The 23,444-nt window shown below is 34.3% G+C and overlaps 1 protein-coding gene across 2 annotated transcripts; it reads right to left on the reverse strand.

Annotated features, from left to right (window-relative positions):
• Nucleotides 1-6,720: 6,720 nt before the first annotated feature.
• LOC134854143 (lipopolysaccharide-induced tumor necrosis factor-alpha factor homolog) lies at nt 6,721-21,677 on the reverse strand. Of its 2 annotated transcripts, none has more exons than XM_063870267.1 (4): nt 21,569-21,677; nt 14,437-14,634; nt 8,487-8,662; nt 6,721-7,043 (listed from the first exon to the last, which is right to left on the reverse strand). In XM_063870267.1, the coding sequence occupies exons 1-4, from the start codon at nt 21,671-21,673 to the stop codon at nt 6,980-6,982; spliced, it is 543 nt and encodes a 180-aa protein (XP_063726337.1). In that variant the 5' UTR covers nt 21,674-21,677; the 3' UTR covers nt 6,721-6,979. The 2 variants fall into 2 exon arrangements, 1 of the variants encoding a protein (XP_063726337.1); XR_010164396.1 differs by having other exon boundaries at nt 6,722-7,043; nt 8,393-8,662.
• Between the last annotated feature and the right edge of the window lie 1,767 nt (nt 21,678-23,444).

A 23,444-nucleotide genomic window follows, 5' to 3' on the forward strand; every position in this document is an offset into this window, starting at 1 on the left:
TGATGCTTCATACAACGAATTAACATGCAACTAAACAGATATGCATCAGCCGAAACCATTTAAGCCGGAAAAAAAACTTTAAAAGGAAAAAAGGAGAAGAAAGACACTAAAAACAAGAGTTGATTTTCAACCAACAATAAAATTTCGAATGAAACGATCATTTAAAAGGCAGACAGGTTCAGAAAAAAATCTGTTGATAGGCATTCTGTTCTGTTGCTATCAGCTACCTTTGGCTGTGGCTAACAGCCGAGCTAACTGCTTCAACTGATTTTGTGAAACAATTTGTTAACTAGAAAAAGTATATATTCCAGTTTTATAACGCTTGCTAATCGCAAGAGTAAATACAGCAACAAATTTAGCCAGCGTTTTGTACACGTTATACGATATAAGACAGAGCATACGAAAAACTGCTTATACGGTATAAGATTAAAGGAGAGATCAGATTTATACGATAAATTATACGACTTAACGAAACCGATAGGTGGCGACTTTTTTGTGAGACAGGTATTTTTTCATTGTGTTCTAAAGATTGATTGATATAAGGGGCGGCTCAACTCCAACATAAAAAGTTTTCTTAGAACAATCAGAGAATTTCCGGAAAAAAATCGAGTACCAAAAACAGTCTAGAAAGCCTTGAGCGGTTACTGTAATTGATCTTTTGATCTCAAGTTATACAATGATGTTTTTATACCAAAACCAAAAAATACGATTTGAAGTCATACGATAGTCAGATTATATGATTATAAATTACACGATTCTTTCATTATACGTCAATACTCTGTCATTGGACTCCTTTCATGCTAATTGGGGCCAGCCAAAACGAACCACCTTTTAGAGACTATAATAGAGGCCTAATGGTGGGCGCATAGGAACTTTAAAGCATATATCAGCTAATTTTATCTAATTTATAGTTATTTCAGTTCATTATTACTCGCCAAAAAAACAACATCAATATATCGATGATACAAAAATTGTGAATTAAGAAAAAATTGTTTCAAACAAAGCATTCAAGCTTGAAAACATTTCAATCCTTAAAGAATTTGGTGAAATACCTAAAATTCTCAAAGCTAAAAAGAAAGTAGTAAAATGGTTTACATTAAAATATTCAAAGATCAAGCCAGCATCATGGTGTTAGGTGGCTAACTACTATAGGTATCGATCGAATGCTTGTTACATGCCATATATCATATGACAAAACTTTTCTGACAATGTGGAGGAACTGGGCGTGTGTGTTTTAGTTTTTTTTTGAAGCAAAATCAGGTACCACAAAAAACTATCGGAATGAGCCGAGAGATATACAAGACTGCTCGTATCAGGGCGAAGCCCTGAATGTTCCGACTGCCTTTTAAGGTTTATGGAGCAGTAATAACATTTAAAAAATTCAATGAAATAAAACAAAATGAAAAAAAATTTTTTTCTAAATTTTGAAATTTTTTATGAAAATCATCCCCCCACACGCCATATAAAGTACAAAAGGATAAATTTCGCTCCTTGTAACAAACCAATTATGGCAATTAAGCTTCTTTTAACCAATTTGGAACGATTTCTAAGACGGATTAACTCTCCGCTTACGCGTTAATAGCGCGAAATATATCGCGCGTTAATTGTCCCGAATTGGCCAAAATGGCAATCTTTAAACCCCCCATAACTCTACGAAAAACGATCACAGATGAAATATCTTTTCAAATTCGAGCTTAGGACAACAATACCCTTCGAATGATATAAAAAGATTCCGTCAAAAATGGCTAGTTAAAAAGTCGAAATTTGTCTGAAGAAAAAAAAACCCACCCCGAGCACAAATATTCCGTTACTTTCGTATCGAATGTCGGAACAATAATATGAGAGCGGTCACTCGATTGACATGAAATTTCTTTCAAAAAAGCTAGGAAAAACTGCTTTGAAATTTATGAATTTGGTCTAGCTTCGAGCGAGAAACGCGATCGAGCAATGATCGTTTTATAAGTTAATTACTTTGGCCAAAATAATTGATTAGAACAAAAAGGCAAAATAATAGAACAAAAATTAAAAAATCTTTTCGAAAAACTCTCAAATCTTTCGAAAAAAATGTTATTTACGTTAATTCGCCAAAATTGAATTTTTATAATCGGAGAGCGCAATTTGACGTCCTTTAGGCCAAGACATTCAATTGAACTTGGGAAGAAATCCGAAGTCAAACCGCAAAAAAATCAAAACTGGGTGATTAAATTTTTAGTCTTTGAAACTAAAGCCGAAAAAATAAATCAGCACAATCTAGATCAACTTTACGTTCACTGACATTTCAAAAGCGAAACATACCCAAACAAAATAAAACAGAGAACACAAACATCAACACAATGGCGTCAAAATTCAACGCTATATGCGAAACAGAAATAAAAAATATAAATGTTCGGAAGATGATGTGTCTAATAAAAAATGAAATAATTAAAAGAAATTCTGAAGAAATTGTCGGCTATAAAATCGAGAAAAATCTGTTCGCAATTTTTAGAAAATTCAATTACCTGAAACATCAGAAATGTTCAAATTACAAGACTCCATGCATTTCAAACTCATAATTGACAAATGAAAATGATAAGAAAAAATTAACTTTCGGTCGAAAACTAATGATCGAAAATCTTCAAAAATTTCCAGGAAAATCCACCATAAATCTTGCCAGCGAGCAAACCGCATGTACACCAGGAACAAATATATTATGAAAAGACGCCATCCATTGCTTGCTATAGACTAAGATCAAAATGGAAGAGATAAATGAAAAAAAAATTAAGAAACTTGCATATAAAATTATCAAACAATTGCCACAAAGAATTCAAAGAAAACCTAAAAAATCTGAAAGCCTATGGAACACAGAGACGAAACAGAGCTTTGCGCTACATGCGGTACAAAACAATATCGCATAATAAAATATAAAATAGAAAATGAGACGGAAGCAACTAAGTCGAAGAAATAATTTTTGAAAATTCGAAAAACAACAGCTGAAATTCCATATATTTGTTCGAATGATCTTCGGTTTGCGAAAAACATGTCAAGTAACACGGGAACTAACACTATCTAAGCATCCAGAAGTTTTTTTTTCAAGATTTGCTTTTCCATATTGATTTTTGTTTTTAGCAAGCAGTGGATAGTACCTTTCGATAATCCCAGATGTTTCTAGTGTACATGCGATTTTGTTGCTTCCAAGACTACTATACAATACCATGGTTGCTTGCAAGACCTTTTGAGAAGCCCATTTGTTCCTAGTGGATTTGCGGTTTGATTGCTTTCAAGACTACTTTTCGCAATTTTTAGAGAAACCAATTGACTAAACATAAGAAGCGTTCAAGCTTCACAAGCTCTATTCATTTTTTCTCAAAAGATGGAAACGATAAGAAAAAAAAAGTTTCATTCAAAAATCATGATCAAAAATTTCAAAGCTTACCCAGAAATTTAACTTAAAACCTTGAACCTCGTAAGCAAGCAAACCGCATGTACATCAGGAACATATGTGACTATCAAAAAGCAATATCTTTGATAATATTGATGCACATGGGTTAATTTTAAGGGCATTCATAGTTTTTTTTATAGTTTTTCTGCATTTTTTGTGGCAATTTTTTGAAAATTTTCTAATCAATCTTTTTAAGAAGTTTTTAAGATTTACTTTTCCATAATGATCTCGTTTTTAGCAAGCAAATGATAATACCATTTGATAATTCTTTATGTTCCTAATGAACATGCTGTTTGATTGCTTTCAAAATTGCTTTTTGCCATATTTAAAGAAATAAATTACCAAAAACAGGTTCAAGCCACACAAACTCCATTAATTTCTTTCTCATAAGTAATAGATTCGAAATTATATTTTGAAACAAAAATTGAAATTCCCTAAATTTGATCAAATATCTTCAAATTGAAAAAATTATGTCAGACAACACTAAAATCATCACTCAAAAATCGATCAAAATCGTTAACCGAGCGGCAACTAAGCCGACAATTCAAGGGTAAACGATAGTTGAGCGAAAAAAATGATTTCACAAAAATTTTGGACTATAATATTTTGAAATTCAAAGTTTTACGCTCTATTCTCTGAAACACACAAAAGCATAACAATCTAATTTGCAGTTGAATCGACGTAAAATGAGGCAACCAGGTCGCTAGGGCAAAAATCCAAACTAATAACGCGGAAAAAAAATAGCATTATAAGTTGTACAAAAGAAAAACTGGTAAATTTTCAAACTGCAGCGTGACTTTCAATTAGACTTGAAAATGCTTTAATCAGTTTAAAAATTTTGATGCTTTGAAGAAAAAAATTCACGCTGTGGAAAGTGGGCCAATAAAAATTTCTTGCCATCAAAAAAAAATACAAGTTCCGACCGAGACTCTATACCTAAATCTTATGTTCCAAAAGTGTTTACTTCTGGACCGAAAGAGGGGCTTGAACAACTTTGGTTTAAAAGAACCAAAAAAAGCTCAATTTCTTACAGATCTTAAGAAGCAAAGCTGTCCCCGTATCAAAGCATCTTCGTATCAACTTCATATTTGGGAGTATGTACGTGGGTTAACTTCATTGGCTTTCTAGTTATTATGGACTTTCTGCAAACCTATTTAAGGCAATTATTTGAGAAGTTCGTATGCAAGTTTTTTTATATTTTAAAAAGATAAGCTTCTCCATATTGATCTTTAATTTTAGCAAGCAAAAGATAGTGCCTTTGATAAACTACGAATGGGTAAATTTCTTATTCCTCTGCAATAAGATACTTGCAGCGTAGACGTTTATCTCGCCTTTTCCGTTTTCGTAATTGGAGAGCGCAACCTCCAATTGTTAGCAGATGAATTTAAATTCAACCGAAAGAGTGCGTATTAACCTAAGTGTAATCATAAATGCATGAATATGTATGAGTATACATCTGTAGTTGTAAGAGAATTTGAGTAACTGCTTGAAAAAAAAACAAGCAAAAAACAATTCAAGACTTTTATAAGTGAAAATTACCCTTGGTTCAATCTTTGTCAATTATAAAAAGAGAAAGGTTGAAACTAATTAATTCAAGAAAGCAAAAAACTATTTCAGCTGTCTCCACAGAGGAATAGAGCTTTCAAAATGCATTAATATTCATGCAGGGTGTGATTTCTAGATACAACTACAATAAATTAGATTTATTTCAATCAGAAAGCAAATAAATTAACTACTTTGTCATAATTAATGCTGCACTTAAGATCTGACAGAACTTGAAATTATACAATTTTTTCTCATCGCACAAATAGCACCAATCTCTGAAATCGCTCAAGAATCAAATCGCATCAGATGAAAATAAAAAATTTATACATGCTTTTCACAAAAAATCGATATGCGTCAAAAAAGAACACACTTGGTGATGAACACTTAGCTCAAAAGGTTAATTTTCAATATTTTTTTGATCTAATCTAAATTAAAATTTAGAAATTATTTCAAACTAAAAGTCTCCTATCACAAAAACGCACCATAAATTTTTCAACTTCTTCCAGGTATTTATTACAAGCATTATCTGTTATCCAAAAAAAAACAACGACGTCAATCTATAGATAGGAGACACAAATATTTACATACTATTGATTCTTAAATGTAAATGAATACAAAACTGGATAACTACCCGGCCATATCTACAAGCACAAAATGTTTAAGCCATTCATATCAATTTATTATAGCGAATATTAGTTCTCTCCGTCCTACTATATGCTCTGGGTATAAAACAAGCATCAAATTACTAACGTCGATTAAAGCATGTCCCTACTGACAAAGATAGCCAATCGAAGATTGGAAAGGAGTAATGAACGCAAGTAAACAAAAAAAACGCTGACTTTCTTGAAAAAATCTCAACTTTCGAACTTCATCAAAAATAGACGCCCTTTAAGCTCTTTGAATTTATAGAACAATTTATGATTTGCGCTTTTTTGATAACATGAACCCAAATTGAGAAAACTGGATCAATAGGTTAAGTTTCTTATTCCGCTGGGAAATCTAAAAATTAAATTCCACTTTTGAAACTAGAAATCGTTAACTTTTTTGCGCCATTTGCACGTTCGTATTTAGACAGTGCTATTTAAGTCACTTTCAGCAGATGAATTCAATTGATCTCAAAAGTGCATATATACATAAGTGCATATTTTTTTTTACTGAAATGACTTTTTCCTGAAAAAATTGAACAAAAAAAATCAGCGAGACCTATATAAGAGTCTTCACTACGTTCATTACTCTTACAAATCTTTTGCGACATGGCACTGTTTTCAAACTCAAAATGACCATAAATAGAGAAAAAAGTAGTCGCACATGAATTCTCTTAAGTGATTAAATTGTTGGATCAAGCGATAAAATTAAATTAGCATTTGTTATATATATAAATTCGAAATTTCAATATAATAGATGTAGACATTCGGTTGATCCAACAGTTTGATTCGAGTTACGTGCAAACATCCGATAAGTCTAACATTTGAAAAAGGGAAAATACAGCAAGTGTCCGAAAAACATGTTTTTCTGACCGAATTTGAAATAAGAACCTCGCCAAACTTGTCCAATACTGAGCCAAATTATATCAAGAAAGACCTATAGAAGTTGATTCGGTTTATATCAAGAAGGCCTATAAAAGTTAATTCTTAGTTCTCTATAATTCCTTTTTTACAGGGGGTGTACGTCCACTTTCTAAAATGCATTTGAATAGCCGGTTGAAAACATATCTCTCATTGTTTCCATAAGAAAACTTCAAAAAGCAAATAAAGTTAAATAGAAACCGACTTATTGGACGATTTCAACTCGCAACTTTGCGACAGCGATGTCATATTATTACATTTCTGTGATTTCCGATGATTGCACTATCGGATGTTTGCACGAGTTTTTCAGAAACCAACAAGTGAAAAAACCATACGGAGAACGATTTTTGTCCTTGGTTTCCAATCGTTCTTCAGATTTGTAATGCTTCTCATCTTCTCATCCTCCGAACTCGCTGATCAAATCTGGTAAATTTTGATTTTGGTGGTCCGCTTAATAGTTGTATCGTTGCAAGTACGCATCGTACCTCCTAGCTCGTCGGTGTCTCCAGCCCTCGCTAAAAATACAAAACTTATTTTACTATTTTACTATTAAAACATCAGGCACAAAAAAACACCGAATTGTTACTCTTTTAAAGATTTAAAATGAGCATTTCAGAACCGTTAAATTAATCTTTATCAAAAACTAATTTTTTTCAATGAAAATTAAAAAAAAAAAGAAATTTTCAATAAACGAAAGCATTGGGAACAAAAAATCAGTTTGAAAACACGACTTATCACACTACTTTTGTTTATATGTCAGCATACTCAGACTCCTACTAGTTTTGCGCAAAACTAAAATCGAAAAACGGTCAATTTAAAAATTTACTTTTTGTAAGGCCATAAATATTTTCTCAACAAAAAGATAGGCCACAAACCACAGAAATTTCCCTCCACAGAAATTTTCGAAGGCAGTAAGAAAATGAACCAAGATTAAAAGCAAGTAGATGTGTATGCAGGCCACAGAGGAGTTGAGCGATCTTGCCATTGGTACCATTTTTTTTTTCAAAATCGGTTACGCAGTGTTTGGGAAAAACAAACTTTTCCGAGTTATGAAAAAATTACCAAAGCGTTTCAAAAATAATAAAAGAAAACAGACAGTTGAAAAATGTCAATGAACGCAAGTTAACAAAAAAATACTAGCAACTCGAATATTAGCAAGTCCTTGGCAGTTATATATAAGTAGCCTTAGGATTACTTTGTCTCGTTTGGGATTTTTTTTCTTTTGCTGAAGTAATTTTTTTGGACAAAATTATGTGGAAGAATTATCTGCAATGACAAAATTATCTGAAGTCTGCGAAATTTTTTAATGAGCACGATCAAAACACGCTAAATATATCTCAAAAAAGACTAATTGACTCATTTCAAATGGCACTATTTTACTTTCAAAATAAACAACGCTATGATGAACTTTCGAAACCAATAGTACTGCAACAACCTAGCCAAGGGACAGTTTGAAAAAGGTCAATGAACGCAATTTAACAGCAAAAACTGACATTTTTTTTGCAAAATCTCAACTTTCGAATTTCCAAGAAAAAATAGATGGATAAAGCTCTATGAATTTCAAGAATAACTTCTGATTGACAGTTTTTTGATGAAAATTAACCCAATTTAAGAACACTGGATCAATAGGTAAATTTTTTATTTCGCTGGAACATCTGATGACAAATTTTTACTTTCGAAACTAAAAGTAGTGGAGTTTGCCTCCCTTTTCACAAAAGATGTGAACTGAATTTTTTTTAAAAGCAAAGTCAAACAGCGAAAAAGTAAGTTTGAGCCTGAACAAATTTAAATTTTAAAGCTTTCCCTGAAAAAAAATCATCGCGACCTATTTACGAGGAACTTAAAATCTAATTCAGGATTCTACCCGTTGGTTGAGAAGCGATCGTGCTTTTTTTGCTGTTGTTGTTGTTTACTGCATGATTGCGGTTGTATGCTTGATTGAATGATTGCAAGCTCACAGTGCGCTGTGAGTTCCAATGGAGGCGTTGCAGTTGGGACAGGTGTGGTAGGCATCTTTGCACTGGTCCACACAGAAGGGGATGAGACAGCAGCCCAGGTCACAGCCCACACAACACAGACCCAGACACAACAGCCATGCCAGGGTGCCAGTCTCGTAATGTACATTAGTGCTCACCTGCAACCACTTCATTGTTAGCAAACATTAAGAGCAATAACCAGAAAATACACCACTAATAAATCCCAAAACAAGTTATTCCACAGAGGCTATTCGGAGCTTTGCGCAAACATCGCATTGTAAGCTTGCGGAGCGAAAATGACAGGGAAGCCATATGGGCGAAATTACATCTACTAAAATTATATTACGAACAATATTATTACATTATATAGCGTTAAAAAGATAACGAGAAACAACCAAAAGCTTAAGAAAGCATTTACAAAAACTTATCGAGTGGCAGCTAAGCCGACAATACTTGGATAGAAACCAGTTGAGCCGAAAACGAAATTGTTGTCACGAAAATTTTTGAGCTTTAAGGTACACCCTTGGTAATTAAAGGATATAACCTCATTTTTTTTCAAGCAATGCAATATAAGGTGTCTAATCCGATATAAGAAAAAGCTTTAATCATTAAGTCGAATAGAAGATAAATAAATTATACAAGATCAGGTTGGGTAAATTTCCCAAATTACAGGAATAAACCAAAAAAACTTTTAATTATAATGAAAATTACTCAAATCACAAAAATCCGCGCTGCGAGAACAAGGCCAACAAAAAATTACGCAGAAAAACGAAGGGCCGACGTTTTTCAAACGGAAAATATTTTCAATTTTGCAAAATAAACAGGACCAATGATTCTTTTAGACACAAGGTTTAAAAAGAAAAAAATTATACCGATTTGGTAACGCTTGTTAATCGGAAGCGTGATCTAATTAAAACTCATAAGCTAAGAAAACTCAAGCATGAAGACGAACAATTTTATTTTTTATTTTCTAACAGATGCACAAAATAATTACACAGAGTCGAAGCTGAGCTTCGAACAACTTGCGACTCAAAAAAGAATGAATATAATTACAAGCAAACTAAAAGGCAATAAACAAAAGTTAAAAAAACGTTCACAACTTTTTTTATCAAAGAAAGTTATAAAAATTGCGAAATAGGACAAAAAATTCCTAATGACCTACACCATTAGAAACTTTACAAAGAGCTTTCAAAATGCTAAAAAAAACAAGTATTCTGCGAGATTTAAGCTGACAAACATAAGCAGACACGAAAGTCTAAAAGTATCGAAAAATTTCAGTTTCCACAAAAAAGCAGGTCCTGACTGGACTCGAACTTCTGGGAGGTGTCGTCTAAAAGTCAATTTCAAATAACGGTAAAAATAGTTTTTTCCGAAAATCATAGTTTTAGATTTGGGAGGATACTTCGAGAAAAGTCAAGAAGTAAAAAAAAACGGTCATAAAATCAAAATTTAGGCTTTACCGAAAGCCATAACTTATTGATTTTCCAAAAATATTTGACACAGAAACTTGCACTTCGCATACACCAGCAAAAATATGATCGATAACGCTACTGCGAAAAACTGAATGAGTAAAATTTTGAGTCAACAAAAATTCTTAATTGGCAGACGCCAATTATGAGTCTACATAATTGCTGAGTGACGCAAGCCAATTATGACGCATTAGCAGTACAAGTCAATTTGAAAAAAAAAATTTACCAACTAACATGCCTCAATTTAACTAGTATACGAAAAAGTTCATGAAAGCATCCGATCCTGCCCAGTTTCGAACCATCTTATTTTGTTGCAGGTCTCCTTTCCTATCTCTACGCTACAAATCCATGACACCTTGAAGCTAAAAGGCTATTCGCAATATAATAGTCTCTGTTAAGATCCTTAGCATTGGCTGTACTTAGGAGTTGGTTATTGATCAAAATGATGCGTATTGATCAAAATGATGGTTATTCAGCATTGGCTGTACTTAGGAGTTGGTTAATGATCAAAATGATGCGTATTGATCAAAATGATGCATACCAACAATATTTGCGACTTAGGTGTTGGAAAAAAGGGAGTTCATACTATCACACAAGCTTTGCTTGTGAAAAGACGAACCTTTTCGGAGAAAACCTTTACAACTAATCAAATACCTGTGCCAGCCTACTCTTCAGCGTTTATTACCAAAAGACTGCCTAAAAATGATGTTGATGATGACAAGAAAAAGAATGCTTCCGACTAGGCATTTTTAAGACATGCCCTATGATTCATCATCAACATCGAAACTTGTTACTTTTGTACATTTATCATAAATTCAAGGATGCAGTTTGAAAAATGAGGAAATATCCACAGAGGCGAAGTTGCACTTCGCATGCAAAAGCGAAATATGAGCGATAACGCTACTGAGAAAAACTGAACGCGTAAACTTTAAGTCTACAAAAATTCTTAATTGACAGACGCCAATTATGAGTCTATATAATTGCTGAGTGACGCAAGCCAATTATGACGCATACGCAATACCAGTCATTTTGAAAAAAAAAATTACCAAGTAACATGTCTCAATTTAAAGAGCGGACGCACTTAACTAGTATACGAAAAAGTTCACTAAAAACATCTCGTGATGAAGTAGATAATTTTGTTGTTGTTGCTCAATTAAAAAACGAGTGACCAATTTAATTTTGGAATCTCTCCCAGAAACATGTTTTTTTTTCAAACTTGAATGGGTAGCAGTTTATTCGCGGAGGATTTTTACAACATGTTGCCTTGATTAAACCTTTGATATCAGATTGAGTTGTGTTTCAAGAAGTCACAAGTTTAAAAAACGGAAAAGAAATCAATACATTGACTTTTCTGAAGGCCATAACTTTTTTGTTAGAAAAACTGGAAGTGAGCGCTTAAACAGACGAGCTTCGGTCAACCCTTTCTCTCTTTATTGAACCAAAATTTCAGGTTTTTGATGGTAGTTTTCAAGACAATTAGTAAAAAACTGCTAAAAACAGTTTTTGACTTTTCGAAAACTGCTTAAAAAATGACTTTTCCGAGGGTCAGAATTAGTTGTGTAAAAAAGAACTTGAGCGTTGCCAAATTATCGGGGGACCTTCCCACAACCTTTGCTATACATTGAACCCAAAATCTCAGATTTGAGTGGGTAGTTAGCGAGAAAATGAAACCAAGAAACAAGAATTTGGGTCAAAAATTTCCCCACAAACTTTTTCGAGGCTGTAGAAAAAGGGGTAAGGTAAAAAGAGACTGGGGGAGTATGCAGGCACACAGGGGAGTGGCCGGAATTCCCATTGGTACTACTCTTTTGAAAATCGGTAAAAAAACGTTTTAGAGAAAAACGAAAAATTTCGATAGCGTCTCAAAAAAGAAAATAAAAAATACTCGATCCCATATATTTTCATAATACCTGTTTTTTTTTCAAACGAGAACTAAAGGTCAGCTAAAGCTGGAAAAACTTGTTTGATAACATTTGAAATTTTTGTATTGATGAGGAAGGACAAGGGTGTTTTCAAAAACAGACCTATAGCAAAGAAAAGTAAATCCCAATTTAATGACTTCAAAATCTGTTAATTCCAACAATTAATTCATTTTTTTTAAAAATGAATCGATTACAAGAATTTGTTAGGTTGAAAGATGACAAAATGTAGCCCATTAGATTTGGGTGGGTAGTTTTCGAGAGAAGTCAAGTTTCAAAAACGGTTAAAAAAATCGAAAACTTGAGTCTTCCGATGGTCATAACTTTACGTGGAAAAAATTGGGCGTAACCACTTATACAGTGGAGCTTCCCACAAGCCGTTCTTCACACTCAAACTAATATCTCAGATTCAGGAGGGAAGTTTTAGAGAAAATTCAAAAAGTTTCAAAAAAACAGTCAAAAAATCTACTTTTCCGAAAGTCATAACTTTATGTGTTAAAATATTTGGGCGTAACCGGGGATGAAAGAGAACTTCCCACAACCTTTTCTACCTATTGAAATCAAAATCTTAGATTTGGGAGGGTAGTTTTCGAGAAAAGTTAAAAAGTTTGAAAAAACTACCAAAAAATCGAAAATAAGAATTTTCGGAGGGTCATAACTTTTGTGTAAGAAAATTAGGCGTAGTCGTTTGTGCAGCGGAGCTTCCCACAACCCATTTTACTCACTGAAACCGAAACGTCAGATTTGGGATAGTAGTTATCGAGAAAAATTGAAAAGTTTCAAAAAATGGTCAAAACATCGTAAATTTGACTTTTCCGAGGGTCATAACTTTTTGTGTGAACAAGTTTGAGCGTAACCGTTAAAACAAGGGAGCCTTCTTCAAACCTTCCGTTCAATTAAAAATAAAAACTCAGATTTGGGAGGGTAGTATTTGAGAGAAGTTTTAAAAATGGTCAAAAAATCGAAAAAAAAATGACTATTTATAGGGCCGTATTTATTGTGTAAAAAAATTTAGGCAAAGCCGCTTATGCAAGGGAGCTTACCACAACCTTTTCTATCCATTGAACCCAAAATCTCAGATCTGAATAGGTAGTTTTCGAGAAAAAAAAATTCCAAAAAAATTGGGTCAAAAATTCCCCCCACAAACTTTTTCGAAGGCTGTAGAAAGTGGCGTAAGGTCCCGAGAGACTGGGGAAGTATGCAGGCACACAGGAGAGTGGCCGGAATTCACAGGAGAGTGGCCGGAATTCCCATTGGTACTACTCTTTTGAAATTCAGTAGAATAGTTTTTAAGAAAAACGAAAGTTTTCCAGAGCGTTTAAAAAAAACCGATACCACACATTTTCATAATACGCGTTTTTATCAAACATGAATTTGTAATATAATAGTTTGTGTTAATATCCTTAGCATTGACTGAACACATTTTGTCGCAACAATATTTGTATCGCAACAATATTTGTATCGCAACAATATTTGCGACTTAGGTTGAAAAAAAGAGAGTTCATACTATGACACAAGCTTTGCTTGTGTAAATTTCCTTAGCATTCGCTGTACTTAATAGCTGGTTATTGATCTAAATGAACACATTTTGTCGCAACAAAATTTGGGACTTAGGTAGGAAAAAAGAGTTCATACTATACCACAAGCTTTGCTTGTGTAAATTTCCTTAGCATTGGCTGTACTTAATAGCTGGTTATTGATCAAAATGAACACAATTTGTGGCAAAAATATTTGCGTCGCAACAATATTTGAGACTTAGGCTGGAAAAAAAAGAGTTCATACTATAACACAAGCTTTGCTTGAGTAAAAAATGCAGTTTAAAAAATGAAAAGTTGTTGGAGTTTTAAGCCAAAGCAGTATCGTACCCGCTCTAATGTGAGCTAGGTTCCCAATTGCAACTCAGCAGCTGAATAAATTCTTCACAAAAAGTCGACAATCATTCGGTTTGTTTCTAAGCTGTTCCCGCTGAAGTGAGCTGGATTTACCTGAAACTTTGGAAGGCATCAGAAAAGAACTTTCCACCTCAGAAAAGATCACCACCAGAAAAGATATTTTATAGCAATAATTGGCTCATTGTATCAGTAAATACTCGCATTTTTTCTTATCTAAGACATCATAGCCACTTCCAATTAACACTGATTGGCTTCTGAAACTCAAACTCCTCCATAAGTTGGTATGTATTCTTATCAAATAGGTTTTATTTTCAAACTGAAAAATCGAATCAATTCTCAATTCAGGTTTGTTTTGATGACTGAAAATCATTTTCAAGATCCACCACATTACTACTGCGCATTGAAATATGCATTTTATGGCTGTAAAAGAAGCATCCTATTACAACACGAGATCCGCTACCGTAAAAAATTCTATGCCTTCGAAAACTTCTTTTCAACTCATGACTTTGCGTCGCTTCACAATTGTGCTCAAGAGACAACATCGCTCAAGAGTTTATATGAATTGAGGATTTGTTACATCCGAACTACGCTTTACATCTATACTATAAATAAGGTCCAACTGATCCATCCAATATGAAGTGATAAGACTTACATATGCGTGACAGTGTTGACAATTGACCTGTGCAGAGTAGGAGCCCAGGCTTCTGTTCACGCCGTAAGCGTTCGGAGACATCACTGCCACATTTACGGTAGTAGCATGAGGCTGACTTTGGCCCGGATATGGGGCCACATTTGGAGGAGCAGGGGGTGGTGCCGCACCTTTAGTGTCGTATCCCACGCCATACTGAGGCTAAACAAAAACGAACTTCAAATGATTAACTTGATGTTGCCAAAATCGTAAATTATCGGACGCATACAAGAATCTCCGTTATGAAGCAGAAAAAACACTTAAAAATCTTAAAAACACACCAAGTAAACACAAACTTTCATATCCATTAATGAAAACGGTATTCGCTCAATGTAATTGTATGCGTGTATATAGGATTATATTGCAATTCACTAGTGTAGAGCTCTTTTAGTTTTTCAAAATGTTGTCAAAAAGATGTTGTAAATATCGAAATTTAACCGGCAAAAAATTTCCTTTTCAAGGTCAGGTGAAACAAAATGAGGTAAAGAAACAGTTGAACAGTGGTTGTCATATTTTTTTAGCTTGTTGAATTATTCTATAATTAGCCGTCGGTATCCTAAATGCATTCGCAGAAGCTTTTCGTTCGTTAGTGAGGTATAGATATAAATTAGTAACACATTTCAGTTATCTCACTAACAACAACAAAAAGTTTTGCGAATGCATTGAGGTTACCGACAGCTAATTATAAAATTAATCAACGAGCTCAAAAACATTAATTGTCAACCACTGCTTCTCTGAATAACCTGTCTTTCATCTTGAATTTAAAAAATGAATTCTCGCTGTTCAATTCTCGTCTCATTTCCGATAAATGATTTACATTTCCGCACCGCGGCAAAGGATTAATTTTTGATCTGAAAAGATCCGCTGCTCAGACCAGCTCAACTGCTTTTCAATAGACAGCATTGAATTTGCATATACTTAATCTAAACTAGCGTGTAACGCACCTTCGGTGCTTCGAATTTATGATAACTCACAAAACCGCAGATATAAGAAATAATATTTGCATCCTTTGAATGTACTCTGACAGCACCCAATTTCAAACTTTGATAAGTTATTTAAGTTTTTTTATTTCAAAATTTGAAAAACCATACAATTTTGTGAATTTTTTTAATATCTACGTTCGTTGAAAATTTTCAAAATGACAGAAAATGCCATTTCTCGGAAACTAAAAGCAAAGGAGCAGTCGCATTTGCACCCAAGATTTGCAACTTCTGAGAGTAATCACAGCACCCAACTACAGGGTTGGGAACTTCAAAATTTGAGGAACTTCAAATTGAAATTCTCTATTTTTTTTAAAAGTGACATATCTCCAGAACTACAAAAATTTGAGCACTCATATTTGAAGGCAAAACTTGCAACCCCTGAGAGTGCTTTGACAGCCTCTGGCATCAGATAAGGAATTCCAAAGTTTGAAGAAAAAAATTAAATTTAAGTTTTCTGAAAAACTTTTTGAAAAGAAAATTACAAAAAAATGTCCTCTCGATAACTAACAGAATTTAACCACTCATAGTTGCAGAAAAAAAATCGCAATCCCTAGCACTGCCCTGACAAAGTCTCAATATGGAGATAGGAACTTGAAATTTTTATTTCTAAGTTCTTTGAACATTTAAAAAAAAAGACATTACAAACGTCACATCTTGGAAACTAAAAGCATTTGAGCAGTCGCAATCGGATGCAAAATCTGCAAAATGAAACTCCTGAGAATACCCTAACAGTACCCGACTACAAAGTTTAGATTTTCAATACTTTTTTAAAATTATATATTTTTATATTAAATTTTAAAGTTTTTAAAATCTAAGTTTTCTGAAAAAAATAAAAATAAAACACGTCATATCTCGAAAACTACAAAGATTTGAGCAGTCATATTTGGACGAAAGATTCGCAATCCATGAGAGTACTCTGATTACCCCCACTACAAAAATGAGAATTTCAAGTTTAGCAAAAAAAAAATTTAATTTGATTTTTGTGAAAGTTTTTTGAAAAAGTCACAAAAAACGTCATATCTCGCAAACTACAAAAACTCGAGCAATCATATTTGGAGGCAAGTTACGCAATCCCTCAGAGTGTCCTCACAGTTTCACACTACAGGATTGAGACTTTCAAACTTTTTTAATTTTTAAATCTAAGTTTTTGGAAAATTTTTGAAAAAATCATTATAAACGTCATATCTCGAAAACTATCATGAATTGAGAACTGACATTTGGAGGCAAGATTCGCAACCCCTCAGAGTACCCTGGCAGCACCCAACTACAGTGATGAGAATTTTAAATTGGGTCTAGGACAACAAGCCGACTGGACTTCAAGCCGAAGGGACTTCAAGCCCAAATTAAAACTTTACAAGCACCACAAAACGCTATTTTATCATCTGCAAAATGTTGCTTTTCTAAAATTTTGGCAAGTTTAGTCCTTAGTAAGCGTTATTCATGACAATGCACCACTTGTGATTCGCGTCCGTTTATAACATCAGCCGGTTTTTTAAATGCATAAATTATAAACATGGAAAATGCCTTCAACCATATTTTACTTTTCAACTTTCCGGAACATCATTTGGAGGCTTAAATTATATGCAAACGCCAATAACTAGTGAAGAAAGATCATGAAATTCAGAAATTCTTCAAAAAAAAATTCAAATTGTTCATATTTCACGACTTTATAAGGAATTATTCGGCTTGAAGTCCCTAATTTTACAATTCGGCTTGAAGTCCCATCGGCTTGATGTCCGGCACCCTTTCAAATTTGGTAAAATTTTCAAAATTTAAGGTTTCTAGAGATTTTTGAAAAACCTCGAAAATTGCCGTATCTCCTAAACTAAAAGAATCTGGTTATTCATATATGGAGGCCAAGATTGCAACACCTGGGGAAGTCCTGACAGCATCCCAATATTGGGTTACTAAGTTCAAACGTGGTGAAATATACACTGAATTCAAACTCGGAAAAATCTTAGCCATTGCAATATACGATATAGCTTAAACATGCAAAACAATACGTTGAAAACGCTTAAACATGGCGAGATAGTGAAGCCCGCATTTAAATATATAGCTAGCGTGTAACGCACCTCCGGTTAGAGCCCGGCGGTTCGCCAATTTCTCCGTCGGTCGGTTTCGGTTCGGTTTTTTCACTAATATCTCGGTTTTCGGTTCGGTTTCGGTTTTTTTTTCTAAAGAAAACATTTAGTCTGAAACTTGATTGTTTTTCAGTTTAATGAGTTTTTCTGCATTTTCACACAGAAGTGATGACCGTTAAGGCAATTGAGTCAAATAAGAGAGAATAACAGTGAATGGAGCAGCTCAATTAGCTATGTAAATAAACCGAAACCGGCTCGGTTTTTATTTTCAGTCGGTTCGATTTCGGTTTTACAAGAGTCGGTTCGGTTTTCGGTTCGGTAAATCGCCCGGCCCTACCTCCGGTGCTTCGAATTTTTGACAACTCATGAAAAACCGCATACATTGGAAACCACATATGCAGGCTTTTAGTGTACTCTGACAGCACCCAATTAAATGGCTGGTAATTTGATATTTTCTAAATTTTTCTAATTCCAATTTTCTAAGAGTACCCTGGCTGCACCCAATTACAGGGTTGGGATATTTAAAATTTGATAATTTTTCTAAACCTAAGTTAATTGAAAATTTTGGAAAAATCATAGAAAAAAACCCTCATATCTCGAAAACTAAAAGGATTTAATCAGTCATGTTTGGAGGCAAGATTTGTAAACCCTATGAGTATCTAGACATCACCCAACTACAGGGTTAGAAATTTCAAATTTAAAAAATCAAAGTTTCGTTTTCTGAAAAACTTAGACAAAATCACAGAAACGTCATATCTGGAAAACCACAAAGATTTGAGCAGTCAATTGGATGAGTTACAGGGTTAGAAATTTCAAATTTGAAAAAATAGAAGTTTCGTTTTCTGAAAAACTTTGAGAAAATCACCAAAACGTCATATCTGGAAAACCACAAAGATTTGAGCAGTCATAATTGGAAAAATAAAAGTTTCGTTTTCTGAAAAACTGACAAAATCACAAAAACGTCATATCTGGAAAACCACAAAGATAGCATTCATAATTGGATGAGTTACAGGGTTAGAAATTTCAAATTTGAAAAAAATTAAAATTTCGTTTTCTGAAAAACTTTGACAAAATCACAAAAACGTCAGATCTGGAAAACCACAAAGATTTGAGCATTCATAATTGGTTGGGATTTTCAAACTTTGAAGAAAAAAATTTCGTTAAGTTTTTTGCAAATTTTTGAAAAATCACAAAAAACGTCATATCTCAAAAACTACAAGAATTTCAGCAGTCATATTGAAGGCAAGGTTCGCAAACCCCTGATAGTACTCTGATAACCCTTAACTACAGGGTTGGGAATTTCAAACTTTGAAGAAAAAAATTTCGTTAAGTTTTCTGGAGATTTTTGAAAAATCACAAAAAACGTCATATCTCAAAAACTACAGTAATTCGAGCAGCCATAATTGGAGGCAAGACTCGCAACCCCCTGAGAGTACTCTGATAGCCCTTAACTACAGGGTTGGGAATTTCAAATTTTGAAGAAAAAAATTTCGTTAAGTTTTCTGGAAATTTTTGAAAAAATCACAAAAAACGTCATATCTCGAAAACTACAGCAACTTGAGCAGTCATAATTGAAGGCAAGGTTCGCAGTCCCCTGAGAGCACTCCGATAGCCCCCAACTACAGGGTTGCGAATTTCAAAATTGAAGAAAAAAAATTAAATTTTTTCGATTTTTTTTAAATCACAAAAAACGTCATATCTCGAAAACTAAAAATATTTGAGCAGTCACATTTGGAGGCAAGAGTCGCAGCCCTCTAGAGTATCCTGACAGCACCCAAATATAGGGTAAAAAATTTCAAATTTTGAAGAAAAAAAATAACTTAATTTTTTTGAAATTTTTTTTGAAAAATCACAAAAAACGTGATATCTCGAAAACTGAAAGGGTTTGAGTCGTCTCATATGGATAAAGATATGCAATCCTTGAGAGTACTCTGACATCACCCAACTACAGGTTTAGGATTTTCAAGTTTTGTAAATTGTTTTGTAATTTAAGTTATCGGAAAAATTTGAGCTTTCGTAATTGGAGGCCAAATTCGCAACCATTTTGTGAACCCTGACAGCATCCCACTATTGGGCTGCTGTTTTAAAACTCGGTGGAATAACCTCTGAATTCAAACTGCGAAAAAAAAGATAGAAAGAAATTAAAGATTGAAAAAAAATAGAAAAAAGATAGAAAAAGAAAAGAAAAAAAATATGTAGAAAAAAAAAGATAGAAAAAATGGATAAAAAAACAGAGAAAAAAGGATCGAAAAAACAGATAGAAAAAAAGATAGAAATAGATAGAAAGAAAGAAACCAAGATAAAGATAAAAAGAGATTGGAGACAACCATTTGACAGTTGTACTACTTGAACTAAATCGTCAAAAACACATTCAAAGTTTAAAAATTAGGAGACGGATAGACAGACAATCGAACTAATTAAAAAACCAGGTATTCAGACAGACAGACAGACTTAATTTGGCCGTGAAAAAAAATTACAGAAAAAATAATGACCTTGAGGAAAACTAATTGAAAAATTTTTTTAAGCATTGCAATATATGATATAGCTTAAACATGAAAAAATTCTTTTGTTAAACATGCAAAATTATTAAGCTTAAACATGGGATAGCTGTCACTAGCATTTAAATATAGTGTAGATAGATAGATTTTGCTACTGTAGTTTTAGTGCATATATTTGTTCTAAATTTTGCTCAACTAAAGAGACTGGAGGAGTATGCAGGCACACAGGGGATTGGCCGGAATTCCCATCGGTACTAGTCTTTTGAAAATCGGTATAGTCCTTTTTGAGAAAAACTAAAATTTTCCAAAGCGTCTCAAAAAATTTTAAAAAAACACCCGATCCCATATATTTTCATAATACTTACTTTTACCGAACGAGAATTAGAGGCCAGCTAAAGCTGGACATACCTATTTAATAACTTTTGAAATTTTTGTATTAATGAGGAAGGACAAGGGTATTTTCAAAAACAGACCTACAGCAAAGAAAAGTAAATCCCAATTTAATGACTTCAAAATCTGTCAATTCCAACAATTACTTCAGTTTTTTTAAATGAAGCGATTACAAGAGCTTGTTAGGTTGAAAGATGATAAAAACGTTGCTCATTAGATTTGCGTAGGTAGTTTTCGAGAGAAGTCAAGTTTCAAAAACGGTAAAAAAAATCAAAAATTTGACTTTTCCAAGGGTAATAATTTTTCGTGTGAGAAAAATTGGGCGTAACCGCTTATACAGTGGCGCTTCCCACAAGCCGTTCTTCACACTCAAACTAATATCTCAGATTCGGGAGGGCAGTTTTTGACAAAATTCAAAAAATTTCAAAAAATACTCAAAAAATCTAATTTTCCGAGGGTCATAACTTTGTATGTAAAGTATTTGGGCGTAACCGCTTATGCAAGAGAACTTCCAACAACCTACCTGTTTTCCACCTGTTAAAACGTGTTTTCTACCTAATGAAACCAAAATCTCAGACTTGAAACTAGAATGAACAGCACTTGCAACTACATTGAAAATTGCTCAAAGCAAAAAACCAGTGATGTGGCAACTAAGCCGACCATCTTTGAGCAGTCACCAACTGAACCGAAAAAAAAAGATTTTCTGAAAACTTTTTTGAAAATCTTTCAAGTCCCCCTTGAAACTAGAATGAACAAAACTTGCACTTGCAACAACAATTTAGCCGACAAAACCTGAGCGAACAAACGAAAAACCATCAATTCATTTTGTCGAAATTTTATTTTCGATTTTCTTGATACTGAAAAAAAACAAGATCCGGCCACGACTCGAACCCCAGGCCATAGCGTAAAAGGGCAATTATACGGAATAATGGGCTCCAAACTTTATTTTTCTGATTTGTTCACATCATTTATATTTTAATCATCCATAGGTGATATTTTGTTAGAAACGGAAATGCATTGCCAATATTGAGAATTAAACGTTCTTAAACAAAAATTGTTCTAAGAAATCAAATGCTATTATTTCGCAGCTCTATTTCGCGAACAGTATGTCTTTCTATTTTTGGATGTAAAAATAATCTCTTACTGGCGCGTATCCTGGTGGTGGCTGGTTTGTACCTGGCTGCGCCGAAATCGGAGCTGACGGATAACCTGGATAATACGCAGGAGGAGGCTGATCACCAGAGCTCATTTTAATCTCTGAAATTACAATAGCAACTCACTCAGAAAAGGGCCCCACCCGCCAATCCAGCAACAAGTAAAAATTACGCTGATCTGTCGGATACACAATCAAACTTAAGCCTGGGTGCTTGTTACCCACCACTTCAACATTCTGGTTATCTTACCAAATCTCGCCGTCCCAGCCGTAGGCGAGTGAAGTTTCCCTGGCGCAACTAGACGCAAGGAGTGAGCTGGTGAATCGACCTCCAAATCGACGTCAGGTTGTAACACTCCTTTTTTTTTTCATCGCCTTTGCCTCAGCAATTTTAAACCCTAAGTGAAAGTATTCATAAATCACCCCAAAGAGCTTCCTTTCTCGCCCCAGTTGTCTGTGTTCCAGGTTGATGCCGCGATTCCAGGCAAGACGCATCCCTGAGTTCTCACAGAAACTAGTTATCGGGACTTCAAGGACCAAATATACCAAACCAGCTCTAGTAAAATCAACAATTCACTCCAACCGCGGCGCAACGCTTCATGATCTGTTTGAAACAGTTTTACAATACAGACCAAAGCGCCTAAATACAGTAACAATAGTTGCTGGATACAATGACAACAGGCTGCATCCACAAGAATTAGAACAGCAGTGGAAAAACTTGATTAACCTCGTCACTAATAAGTTTCAGCCCAGCACACTGATCATCTTCAAAACAATTCAGAACTGCAATAATTCCGAAGTAAACCGCAAAATTTATATTCATAATCATGTGCTGTTTAATTTGATAAATAGATTTGTACACCCCCATACACTTATTGTTTCGCCTAACCTCAACCTAAATCTAACCCCTCAAATGTTCTGCCGTGATGGCATCCATTTCTCGTTCTACGGTAATGATTTCTTTACAAAATTTCTCGCAAATTTAATCTATACATTCTCTCGCTAACTTGACACCGCCGTCCTTCCTAAAATGGCTACTCAACTACACTGCTTTATTTGTAAAAGCAGCCTGCGAGGCGGAGGTGTTTGGTGCTTCACATGCCCGGGCTACATGCATGTAAAATGCAGCGGCCTAGCCCGCAGCAGTGATCACTATGACGATTTCCGTTGTCATCGCTGCACCTCCCAATGTCATTCAGCTAACGACAAGCATGAATGCAATCCCCCTGTGACATTCGACCAGAATGTAAAAAATGCAATCTCTGCAGAATTCGAATTTTTAGCAGCGAGCCTTCCGGATTGGCGATTATTAAGAATTAAGAACGTTATTGGAACGATTGGCCAAACGGTGAGGACTGGAATATTCTGGTATTTTAAGAATTCAAAAATTCGAATTATGACGTCATATTTCTGAGAAACGTCAGAAACGGCCATTTTGGCTAAAACAAGAAAGAAAAAGAGAACAACATTATTCTTTTAACATCAATGTTATTCTTTTTAACATCATGACCGGCGGAACCGTTAACGAGCACTCCGCGCCGAGCGGATGCTCACATTAACGCCCTTAATAGCCCTAAACCGCCGGGGCGGAAGGGTAGTTCGGAACGCGGAAGCCTTCCGGATTACCGTGAATAGTTTTTTAACCTAGTTAAGACCGAAAATTCACGAACCAGGAAGGGTGGGGGGATTCGCGGTCCCGTCATCTCCTGAATGGTTTGTGACCAAAAACACTTAAAGATATATATAAAACCAAACAAAAAGTAGTATAGTACCCGAGAAAAATAAAAAACATTAAAAAAATATACGAAAAAACCAAAAACAGTAAAAAAGTAAAAAATCAGTAGAAATCATCCCCCCAGACAAGATG

Source organism: Symsagittifera roscoffensis, chromosome 9 (assembly GCF_963678635.1).
Source record: "Symsagittifera roscoffensis chromosome 9, txSymRosc1.1, whole genome shotgun sequence".
Lineage (NCBI taxonomy): Eukaryota > Metazoa > Xenacoelomorpha > Acoela > Convolutidae > Symsagittifera > Symsagittifera roscoffensis.

What these genes read in the sequence shown, in the direction of transcription:
- LOC134854143 (XM_063870267.1), bottom strand. Translation starts at nt 21,673, where the DNA reads ATGAGCTCTGGTGATCAGCCTCCTCCTGCGTATTATCCAGGTTATCCG. An exon ending in GTCAACACTGTCACGCATAT is followed by an intron (nt 8,663 to 14,436) that starts GTAAGTCTTATC and finishes AAGTGGTTGCAG; the next exon opens with GTGAGCACTAATGTACATTA. An exon ending in ATTGGAACTCACAGCGCACT is followed by an intron (nt 7,044 to 8,486) that starts GTGAGCTTGCAA and finishes TTGTATTTTTAG; the next exon opens with CGAGGGCTGGAGACACCGAC.